Genomic DNA, 12,565 nt, shown 5'->3' on the forward strand with positions numbered 1-12,565 from the left:
AAAAACCGAGCGGCATGGATTTAGTGCGATTTTTCTCATACCTATTCACCGATGAGGCCCTTGTGTGCTACAACTATTCCGGCACCAATAACGTTGGCGAACAGAAGCTTCCGATGAGGAATTACTACATATTTACGGATTGTATGATCGGTGAGATCAATTCTTTTACCGCTAGGAATTGTTTTAGAACGTTTTCTCTCTGTTCCACAGAGGCATTCGGACATGACGGTTTGACGCACGATGTTTTGGAGGAGAAAATCCGAAACGCAATCAAAAAACTAACAGCCCGGCGACGTATGCAGCGGTTCCGTTTCCGCAAATCGAACCAAAATTGAATAATGTAATTCGATGTTGCTGTGAAAAACAGGCAGAGACAATTTTGCTGTGCTATTTTCCTTTGTTTTAATTTCCAAAATTTTCATTCAGCAGGTTGTAGGTTTCAAGAAGAGAAAATAAAAATCTACGAGGTCAGCCAAGCTCGGAAATTGAAGAAATGTTCGAAATAAACATAAGAAAATCTGTTATTTCAATTTCTTGAAAAAAAATAGAACGTGTAGAATTTTGTTACTGTTCCGTGAAAAGTAATCCTATTTCGAACAACCATTAAAAACCAAGTTGCAGCTTAATTCGACATCGGAAGTATTCTATTATTATTTTCTGATGAAAGGTTTTTGCCTGTGTTACAGATCCGCTGAGATCGGGAGCCAATCGTCACCTATTCATCGAGAGTGCGTGCGGTAAACCCCTGCTGGTAGTGGGAAATTATCTGTTCCGAGGAAAGAAAAAAACAACCCACACCATCCACTGGGAGTGTGTGAGGATGCGGAACGAGCGGTGTCCGGTTCGGGTGCGCAGCCAAGGGGAACTTATACTGCCCGTTGAACGTAAGTACATGGTTCTGAAATTTCTTGAATCATCCTTGGACTCAGCGATTGATTAGACTAAAGATTAAGGCATTACTTAAGAGCCAGGAGTTGCAATTTACTTGCGTAACTTATATGAGTTCGCATGAGGAACTCTTCTTTCCAGTGACCACTAATACAAGAGACATCAATTCCAGGATAGACGGCTAACCTATTTGCCAGGCATTTTAACCAAAATTTTCAACTAAAAATAAACATCTCAGTTACAAATGTCAATTCCATTCAGCCATTCTAATCGGGACTTCTCGGCTAACGCACTTAGGAAGAGACCAGACATATAACTCTGGTGTTTTGCTCGAACTTCTTTTGGTTTCTGATTCATTTTTCTTTCATCAGCTCTGGTTCGTTCGTCAATCTGCCACTGATGATTTTACTTCAAAAACTACCATCTGAATAACGGTTATAAATAGGAAACGCTTTTTAGTGAAAAGGATATTCATTTGCTCTCGGTCTACGCCATTTCTGCGGCTCGGTGACCTTACCTCGATTTGATCGTCTTCCCAGAGCTCTCCTACTTTCACGGCTTTCCTGTGCTGTGACCTTTCTCCGGATAACAACTATTCTTTGGGTTAACGATCGTCCATAAGTTTGGCCGGAAAACTCCTTCAGTTACGGTTCTTGACTATGTAGTAGTCGATCAATCAGGCATTCGATCAGTTTAGGCTAATCCATTTTGAGAGTTAAACGGTAATAACCGATTACGAGAGAGACTTGGTTTATTGTAAGATATGAAAGAAATAAAGAGTAATCGTTCACTTTTGGTGTAACTACAAGCCTAATTAGACGTGCTATCATTTACTGATAACTTAAAGGAAAATCCTATAGTTTCCCATATTTTAAAAATTTATAATTTTGGTGATCACAATAGACTACACGATCATCTTCCAATGGTTTCAAATTCGAAAGACTTCACTCGGATTAGGAGCCTGAAAAGTCATCGAACCGGGATCCATTACAAGATTGTAGGGATGTAACTGAGGCAATGTCATCAACCCAAAGGAAGGTCATCCTGCTTTTTTGTGAAAAAGAGAGATTTATTAATCGTATGGATGCCTTATGCCTGCTCAATAACCTTCATTCGACTCAATCGCCTTCCATAACATCAACGACCTCACTGCGGCTTAAAATTCATCAACTTCTGACCTGACGTTCTATGCCAAAGCGCAAGGCATTTTTCCCGAAATTATACCTACCAAATTTGGCTTTCGCGTCTTGAGTGCCTAATATGCCCGCATTTTGCTTTGCTTAAGGAAGGAGGTACACACAGCAAAAATTAAAGCAGAATTTAATACGCGGATAGCAAAGAAATACCAAATTTAGCTGGTTTCGAGAGGTAATGGCAAAATTTGCTATCACAAGGCTCTCAAAACTTTCGGAAAGCGATGGCAAAACGAGGTACAGTTAATGTACAAAGGTAAAACGATAACAAACGAGCGATAGTTAAAAAATGCTGTTGATGGCATTGATTGAGAAAAATAAATTTGAAAACCACTGATTTCACGACCTAAAACGAAGAACTTTAGACTTTGATTTTACTGAATTCAGACCCTGTCATATTTATTTCATAATTATCTAATGATTGTCTCCTTTTTCAGGAACGCATAACCATCCCACGGAGGAAAGCCGTGTCAAGTATTCCCGAAAGATGGGGCACCTATCCCGCCGATCGATGGAGGATGTCAGACAGTACATCGGATACGCCAAAAAGCTGAAAAATAACGATTAAAGTGATACCAGTCTTCATTCATTATCGACCATAAATGTATACGCTTTAGTTCAACGTATTCATAAACGATTAAAAAAACCATTGCTTATGGTGCTTATAGGAGAATAATTTAAAAAACCAATCAAATTTTAGTTGCGAAGTGTTCAACAGAATCCTCAACTCAGCCATTTCTCTGATCAAATTTTATTCTATAATCCAAACCTTGCTTAGATCTAAAATATAATCGATCAGCGTCATTGATACACGCCTTAATGAAAACATTTCCGAAAAACACCAATTTAGTATTAGAAAATACCATCGTAATTTTTCATTGTTTCAATAATTTTTTACTGGTTTCTTTCACGTTTGCTTGCAGATTTACGTCTGAACCCCTTGCGAAGGAAAACGGTAGTAAGACGAACGCTACTGGCTCCGAAAATACGGCCCCCAACGAAATCACCGATCAACGATTGCAAGAAACAAATACAAGGATGGCCGCAGACTCCCGGTAAGTTTTGATGCTCATTTTTCTCTTACCTTACTGAGAATGAGTCATTGTAGCTGTAAACAAAAACCCTAGTAGGAAACATTATTTTTATAAAACAAAAGTCGACTCCATTTTATATAGTTTGATTTTTTGTTTCAATGAAAACGGGTGTCTGTTTGGGTTTTACCGAGCCTAAAAATTGAACGAAGCCTATTTCAAACAGAAAGATTTCTTCAGATTATTCACATCTTTATTTATTGGTGTCTGAACTGAATCTGTCATATTTACATTTTGTTCAACGTGACCTCCTGATTTGCATCTTTATTCTAATACTTGCTAGCATGGTTTCTACAACTTCTACTTTCTACAAGAACATCAACATGGCCAAAACTTGTATGCACCTTGGAAAATGAAAAACTTGCGGTCCTCATTTTTCTTTTCAACATAGTATCTGTAACATAGAACATGCATTGCAGATAGTACTACGGCCAGGTCAACCATGTGACGAAAAACGCAAAAGATACGGGACCAAGGAAAGAATATTCAAAGCGTGGAGTTTCTTGCCAAACGCTTCATATGATTTCGTATGATATATCATATGATTTTATGGTGTTTGTGATTTTCTTTATAGAATATAAATAAGCAAAAAAAAAATTTAATAATACAGAACTGGCTCACCAAATCAAAGGGAACCGATGATTACGGCTGATGCCTGACGCATTCATAGCTTCAACTGCAACTGGTGATGTGAAAACTGCCGGCTTCGCTTCTTCGGAGGAACCAAGGCTTAATAGTGGGGCTTCTTTTTTGGGTTGGTCACTGTTCGGATCCATTTCTCGAACTTTAACCACCATAAGCTTCCATCTTCAAATATTTCACAAATTTAAAAAAAAAATTCCTGTCAAAAAAACTTGACCGCTTTCTTCGCCCACAGCCTATCAAGTTCGTTCGATTTATACGATGCGCGCCTTGGATATGAAATTTGCCGTGAATCCAGCTTAATGTAGGATTACGGTTCGGAACGCTTCATTGCTATACTCCTCCCACTAGATGACTAACTCCAGCGATCTCCGGCTCCATCACTGCCTAGCGCCAGTGCCTGGAACAATTGTAACACTTTCAGTTTTACCGAAAGAATCCGGGACGTTTCAAATTTGATAGATTCTCGGGTATTTTCAACTGCTTTCGGAATTACTATCCCACTTCTGAAGATTGTCGGATGCCGTGTTGTAACTAAGGACGTTCCAAATTTGATAGATTCTCGGGTATTTTCAACTGCTTTCAGGATTACTATCCCACTTCTGAAGATTGTAGGATGTCGTGTTGTAACTAAAGACAAGACTTGATAACTCGGGATTTGGGTTTTTATTGATCGACTGCGTGGAAATATTTGATCACTAACATTTGATCACGGCCTCCTAGATTTTATCTTTTACTAAAACTATACCCATTCGCGTGGTCCCTACAAAGATAATGTTGCTTTTGAGTGCGTGTGCCATACGCCAAAACCTTTCATAAGGCAGTCTACTCAGCGTACTTCTTTCAAAATACTTAAGTTGAGATAGCATGTACAGCTTGACAGCTTGTAGTTGAAGCGTAAATCTTTCTTGCTAGACCCAAGTAGGTCTGTATGAATTTACCTAAACAGCACTGGTCTAAGAATACTTCCTCGTGGAGCTTGAACTTTGAAATGTAACAGCAATTTTTGGGTACCTATTTTGAATAAAAAATTATTCGTTGCTGATAGATTTTTAGAACTAACATAATTTCTTCGTTTGCAGGTAAAGTGCCCTTTGTCATGGTGCCGATCAAGGTGGAAAAAATGGAGCCAGAGGAGCAGGAAGCTTATGAAAACCATCATCAAGTGGTCATCGGATCACCGAGCCGGACCAGTAATCGAGACCGGGTGAAACGTCGATTCATTGCCGAAATGAACGGCGGCTGCTTCAAGCTGGTGCACGATGAGTACATTTACGCATCCCGCATGAAGAGTGTCCCGCGCCATGGAACCTACAGATGGTACTGTATACGGCGCAGTTGCAAAGCGAAGCTGCTGTGCTGCCTGAGTGATGCATCCAGTTGGCAAAATGGTAAGAGGAAAAAATTATATCATTTTTTGAAATTAAATAGTATTTTTCCTTCTTAACTTTACAGTCGGGAGACATAACCACGACCGTGAACTACAGAAACTCGATGAAGCCGAAGAAAATGGGCATTTGAGGAAACACATTTGAAAGCATATCATCTGGAAATGATAGGTAATTATTTATCAACTAAGGGAAATTCAGAGGTGAATCTGTACTTCATTTATCGAGACAATTTTTTCAAATTTTATTTAAAAAAAATCTTTTCTTTTCACAGATATATCATCCGGAAAGGGCTGAAACCCATTTTCTTCAAAGTTAACCTAATATATTTGAGATTTATTTTTCCTTCAACTGGTCTACGTCTGCTGACCAAATATTTGGTTTCGCTTCCGCTGAAAGATAGTTTCTCGGGAAACTTTCTGAATCTACAGATCTTCTCTCTGCTTGTTTGATAAACATGCACTCGAGAGCACTTTTTGTCTTCCCAACAACCAGCAAGCTTCAAGCTTGTTGTACACCAAAACTTTATTTGAATACATTTAGTTGAATTTATCCTGATGTTTGAAATACTTAAAATAAATAACAGTTACTTTTTTCATAATAAACGTGTTTTTATGCTAACGTTTAAATCTTTTCTTTTTAGCCAATAACAATCTGTGTTAACGATTTTGACCGTTTTTGCAGGACTGGTTCCGATCTTCGTGCAGAGTAAATGTGGAACGGTCCAGCTGCGGCACCAGGGACACCTTTTCAATCGGCATGTCAAGCGTCAGAGTATCATATACTGGCGTTGTTCCCAGTTTACCGTCTACAAGTGCAGGGCCCGCATCAAGACAGTCAACGATGACTTTGTGATGATCAACGTGGACCATAACCACGAGGTGATCTCAACGCCCCGAACTTACGGTTCCCTCAAACGACTGAAGCAGCAGCTGGCCCATCATGAATGCCACTGATGAGATTTTCGTTAAGATAGAAAAACGTAAACTTTCGAATAAAATAAGCACAATGAGAAAAATGCTGAAGTTCTTCAATGTAGCTTTACTTGTTAAACTAGAGCTTTTTGAAATTGGAAAATTATATTAACTCCCTTATTTCCCTTCTGTTTCCACGGATTGCACCATTGCAGATTACGTGCGGTACGTGTCGGGCTTTCGAGGCTGCCGTAAGCTGAAGGTGGGCGAATTCAGCTTTACCAAGAACAAGGAAAGCCACAACAAAACATACTGGTCGTGCGCGAAGGCCGGTGTGAGTCGGTGCAAGGCCCGTGTTCTGACGTACATGTTGCATAACGGGGAGGAGAACCTAGTCATACGGTATCCCACCCATAATCATGAACCTTTCTGAATGGTGCGCTAATGCATGTGAAAAATAAACTGGACCATGTTTTTAACCGAGAAGTTTGGCTGTTATTTTTCTTATATGAATAATCAGTTTAGGAAGTTGTTTGTATATCTCGTTTTCATTTTTACTAACGTTTGTTTCTTTTAACACTCCATTTTGCAGAAGACGAGCAGTTGTTACGCTTTACGGTTGAAGATCTGGATGTAGATGATCCCTGCGACTTAGCAAAGGAGGTATCATTCACGGTTGGACAACGTGGTTGCGTGCTGCTGAGTGTAAACGGATTCAAATTCGTCAAAAATCGAAAGAGCAAAACCAAGACTTACTGGATCTGTGCCAAGAAGGTAATTGCTTTGCTTAACATATCCACGTTAGTTAAATCTCAATTCGACGATTACTAAACTAGAAAGATTAAGGTTAGCCAGTATTTGTGAATCGTTCAAATGTCGTTCATGCCATATACTGACGACTAAACTTCAAAAGCCAAGATGAGTACGCTTACGAGAAAGAGGCAATAGTTACGGCTGCCCTCAGGCGGATCATCTTGAACACCTCGATGATTTGATTCAGCAAAAGAAGGGTTTTGTTGAGCGTGACCTCATCAATTCTGAGATACGGTGGAGCGGCCTGCCCAGCAATTACCAATAAAGGCACGCCTAACGTGATAGATACGCAAGTGTGGCCTCGTCAATCAACTCGTAACAGCTTTGGGGCAGCTCAGCGGATGTAAGTTGCCATATAAGCTTCTATCTTCAAATATTTCACAAATTTCAAAAAATTTTCCTGTCAAAAAAAAAACTTGACCGCTTTCTTCGCCCACAGCCTATCAAGTTCGTTCGATTTATACGATTCGCCTTGGATATGAAATTTGCAGTGAATCCAGCTCAATGCAGGATTACGGTTCGGAACGCTTCATTGCCAAACTCCTCCCACCAGATGACCAACTCCCGCGATCTTCGGCTCCATCACTGCCTGCCATTTTGGTAGCGCCAGTGCCTGGAACAATTGTAACACCTTCAGTTTTACCGAAAGAATTACCAATTACCAATAAAGGCACGCCTAACGTGATAGATACGCAAGTGAGGCCTCGTTGGCCAACTGGCAACAGGTGTGGGGCAGCTCAGCGGATGTAAGTTGGACCCGCCGCCCGAACCCGAACGTCCTCTATTGGATAGAAAATAAGCATGATGATGCTAATGCAGCTTTTGACTAGTTACGGATGCTTCATGAAGTACCACCAGCGGTTCGGCAAAGGCCACACTATGTCTGACTTGACCGACGAGGCATCCTAACACGTAGCCCGAAATTCGAAGGAGGACGCGCCAACATATTCGCCTCCAGCGGATTGGGCAGGACAGCCAAAAACGTATTGTAGGACAGAAGTGAGCACAGGAAAAGCGACACTCGATCGGCACAGGCCGAGCAGAAGACATGCCCTTGTTTTATTAAGAAAATAGATCGGACCTGAAGACGTCAAGAGGAGAGATATGCTGAGATTGGATGATTCGATGAGTATTAAAATCATCAGCATCAAAATATAGCTTAGCCGCAAGAAAAGCTCCTAAGATAGTTCTAAATCGTTCTGGAAACATGTGAAATATCAGCGGAGAGAATTTGGACTTCCAACCAACATGTTCTTGGAGGGCGAAACTGCAAGTTCGGATCTCTGTTTATGTAATCTGCTCGCTAAAAAAATCTCTAGTGTTTTTACCATTGGTTTAATCTCTGCCGATCAAATAGCTAACGCTGTTCTAAACGTTCCTTCCCTAAACGCATCTTTAAACATGATTGCAATTGAAGAGGAAACCATTTTAAAGGCGACTGCAAAAATGAAAAACTCTCTTCTCTCGGGACCGGACGGAATACCCGCCACATTTCTGAAACGCTTTATGCCCCATTTATTGTCTCCAATTAAACGAATATTTCAAGCTTCGCTGGACAGAGCCGTTTACCCTTCGCTGTGGAAGGATGCTTATATGTTTCCTGTTCACAAAAAAGGTGACAAAAGGGATATAAATAACTACAGAGGAATATCTGCCTTATGCGCAATTGCAAAATTATTCGAACTGGTAATTCTGGACCCCATTTTCTCATTCTGCAAGGAGTATTTTTCCAATGACCAACATGGGTTTATGCCCAAGCGTTCAACTAGTACGAACTTAATGAAATTTACATCCTATGTGCAAGAAAGTTTTACAGCGGGTATCCAAACCGATGCAATCTATACAGATTTGTCTGCCGCGTTTGACAAGGTTAATCATGAAGTTGCTATTGCAAAACTCGAACGTCTCGGAATCTGCGGTTGCCTATTGAATTGGTTCCGTAGCTACCTGATCGGAAGAAAACTGACCGTTCGAACTGAGGATTCGTATCCCAGGCAATTCCCTGCTACTTCCGGGGTTCCACAAGGGAGCCATCTAGGACCAATTGTGTTCCTTATTTATTTTAATGACGCTCATCTACTGCTCGACGGACCTAAACTCGCCTATGCTGATGATCTGAAATTGTTCAACGTAATAAAAGGCCCCGAAGACACTGCTTCACTACAAAGGCAATTCGACCTTTTCGCTACCTGGTGCAACAACAATTGCCTGGCGTTGAACCGCAATAAATGTTCCGTCATAACATTTTCGCGCAAAAAGCATCCCATTTCCGCCGATTATTTCCTTTCGGAACACTTAATTGCCCGTGTGAACCACATCAAAGATTTAGGTGTGATTCTTGATCAAAAACTTGACTTCAAGACACATACAAACTATATAGTGGATAAAGCTTCTCGATGTTTAGGCTTTATTTTACGCGTGACGAAGGACTTCAGAGACGTATACTGCTTGAAAAGCCTCTACTGCAGCCTCGTTCGCTCCATCCTGGAATATGCATTGGCAGTTTGGAGCTCTTTCTATCAGAATGGCGCTGATCGGATCGAAGCTCTACAACGACGGTTTATGCGATATGCTCTACGCCATTTGAACTGGTCTGACCCGTTCCACCTTCCAAGCTACGAGAACCGCTGCAACCTCATTAGCCTAGACACGCTACAAGCCCGTCGAGCTGTCACACGGGCCTTGTTTGTCTCCGATATCCTGACATCGAAAATTGACTGCCCTTCGCTTTTGGAATCAATCGACATTAGTGTCAGACCTCAAGGACTACGGAACCGGAATTTACAGCTCTACACTCCCCTTCGTCAAAACAACTACGGGGCAAATAGTGCATTGATCGGCGTGATCAAGACGTTTAACCGCTACTCTGAACATTTTGATTTCGGTAAATCGAGGGATTCCTTTAGAAGGAAAATTTTAATAGCGTTTAGGTCCAGATAGTTTGTGTAAACTTTTTTATAATTTTAATTACTTTGTTTTGTATCCATTTAATCATTGGGATCAACATGTGATCCGTTGATTTGCTACCAAATAAACAAGACTGAGACACGGTCAAAGGCCTCGGGTGGACCTAGGGGAGTAAGAGGTAGAAGTGGAAAATTCATGAGTCCTTCTGGGAAGACGTGATCATTGCAGTACTTAAAAAACAGTATTTCACAAATATTGGGCCTTGACATTTTGGTCCTTATTCTGCGCCGCCCTTGAGGTGACAAAAGTCAAGTCCCCTTACCGTCACCTTATTCCGATAGTCCGCGTAAGTGAAGTGACGTTTTTCATCTAAAGCGACTCCTGGAATCGAGTGACTCGACTATCGTCACCCCACGCGCCGCGCAGAATAAGGGCCTTCTAGTACACCCTATTGGGTTTTGATCCTTATTTCGAATTCCAATGATGACCCGTTTCTTTCTTCGTTCCAGGGTAGTACCGGTTGCAAGGCCCGGGTGATCACGGACGGTGATACCGCCGGGTTGGTCCAGGGTAGTGGTTCACACAACCATCCGCTTCACGTGATACGGAAGCGCAGGAATATGCCGGGTATCATTAAATTTGGCCAGGAGGATTCGGATTGAAGATAGATGTTAATAAATAAAATAAATAAATGTCGACTAATTCATGTGAAATTGAGCAATGTGTGTTTCTTTGTCAGCATTATCGAAATTTTACGAAAAAATGTAACGCCAACAGAATATTTCTTTTGATTTTATGTTGTAGATTCTGAGCCACGGATTTACTACATTTCGACGGAGATGTTAGGGGACGCCAAAACCACGTCACGGAAGCAGAAAAAGAAGGAATGCAAACTGGACCTGGATTCGTCGGATGATTGGCCGCCGAAACAGACGGGTTCCTCGCGGCTGCGTTACACGACCGGGCGGGGCAACAATGTCCTGATCTACGACGGTCACCGCTACATCAAGAACAACGCGCACAGCGAGAAAACCTACTGGAAGTGTACCAAGTGGCACAGCGGCTGCAAGGCTCGGGCGATCACCAACGTGTCCTCACCGGATACGTGTTTGTTGAAAAACACCCATAATCACGATCTCTCGATCAGCCATAATTAGTTTGATTTAATGGAAAAATAAAATTTCAATGTCTTATGTATTGCATTCCACTTAGAACACTTTTTAAATTAAAATATCTCTTATCGTGGGGTGCTTCATGGTTGATTTGAAACTATTTAAAGATGCATTAGTTTGTAATGCTAATAATGTTTTCTTTTATCTGTTTTTAGCCCCGGCACAGTTTCATCAATTCCAACCGCAATCACTTCTGGCGGCAACTACCCAGCCGCAGTTTTCTTTCAAAACATCAAAGCGCAGCGGTCGTCTACTGTTGGTGGTAAATGGAGTCACATTTTTTCGCAATCGACACCGCAACACGAAACAATACTGGAAGTGCAACCAGTACTACAAATGCAAATGTCCCTGTATAGTTGTGATAGACGAAGTGAACTCGCGCATGAACATGAAGCACATGCATAACCATGACATCAATAGCGGTGGAGGGACTGGTGTGAACTTTGCGGCGGCTTCATCTTTACTACCGGGAGCAGCGCTGCTGAGTGAGAACATGTTAGCCGTCTCCGCAGCTCCTTCGGGCAGCGGAAGTCATTACGACAGCATGGGCGGCCCCAGTGCTAGTCTGTTAAGAGTTCCATCCGTACTAAATGCTACGTACGCTCAAAGTGTACCCTCCCACAGGTTGTTTCTTACCAAGAGAGAATAAATACTATTTATTGGCTGGCTAATTTTGATTTTCGCGTTTCACTTTAGCTGGTGTTCAACACCGAATAACACCAGATGTCACTGGCTGTTCAAATATTCTAACGTTCTCAAACATTTTTCAGGTGCGGAGTTCACACGGATCATTAGCACCAAATTAGATCCGGACGTACCGCTTGAGGTGGCCCAGTTCGGAGTTTCACAGCGGGGTGCCAAAAAACTCCTCTACCATGGTTTCGAATACGTCAAGGATAGAGATTTTTCCGATTCTACCAACTGGCGCTGTTCGCTGTTCAGGCGGCGTCTGTGTCGAGCTCGGGCTATCACTAAAGAAATCCACGGGATCACCTACGTCCGATTGACCAACGATGCCCACTGCCATTCGGTTTCTGAGTACCGCAAGACGCCCGTAATGCTCCGTAGGACCAGAAATGATAACTGAATCACTCACAGTGCAAATTTTATACGTGATATACGAAAGCATCCCCTAAATGTATGAGATTTTAGTAAAATTGAAAAGTTTTTTGTCTTTCATTTTTTAATGTGCGTACAGTTATTGTGACCGAGCCGCGCAATCTAATCTATTTCGTTCCCATCCCAAAGGTATCTTCGAACCGGCAGTTTTCGGAACGACCCGCCGCGGACAGCAGAAACTTATGCACGGAGGTCATGCCTACACCAAGGATCGGCAGTCGGCTCGCACCTGCAACTGGAAGTGTTCGCTGTTCACGCGGTTCAAGTGTAAAGCACGCGCCATCACCCGTGAAATCAACGGGGTAATCTACGTCAAGGTGACCAACTCAATGCACTTTCACCCGGTCGGTCAATACAAAATGAATTTCCGACGGATGAATCCGGCCACCGACAAGCGCATCGTGCCCGAAAATGAGCTCAGTGGACTATTTGTGACAC

General features: G+C 41.9%; 2 protein-coding genes across 2 annotated transcripts; both read left to right on the plus strand.

Moving 5' to 3' along the window:
- Positions 1-5,852: 5,852 nt before the first annotated feature.
- On the plus strand, positions 5,853-6,388 carry LOC129738340 (uncharacterized; the record flags this gene model as incomplete). Its single annotated transcript, XM_055729525.1, has 1 exon — positions 5,853-6,388. A coding segment is annotated over one exon (306 nt), but the record flags the coding sequence as incomplete, so codon positions are not given.
- LOC129738341 (uncharacterized) lies at positions 6,292-6,828 on the plus strand (the record flags this gene model as incomplete). The annotated part of the gene is made up of 2 exons (XM_055729526.1): positions 6,292-6,518; positions 6,709-6,828. Coding segments are annotated over 2 exons (258 nt in total), but the record flags the coding sequence as incomplete, so codon positions are not given.
- Between the last annotated feature and the right edge of the window lie 5,737 nt (positions 6,829-12,565).

The sequence above is a fragment of the Uranotaenia lowii genome, chromosome 1, assembly GCF_029784155.1.
Source record: "Uranotaenia lowii strain MFRU-FL chromosome 1, ASM2978415v1, whole genome shotgun sequence".
In the NCBI taxonomy this organism is placed as follows: domain Eukaryota; kingdom Metazoa; phylum Arthropoda; class Insecta; order Diptera; family Culicidae; genus Uranotaenia; species Uranotaenia lowii.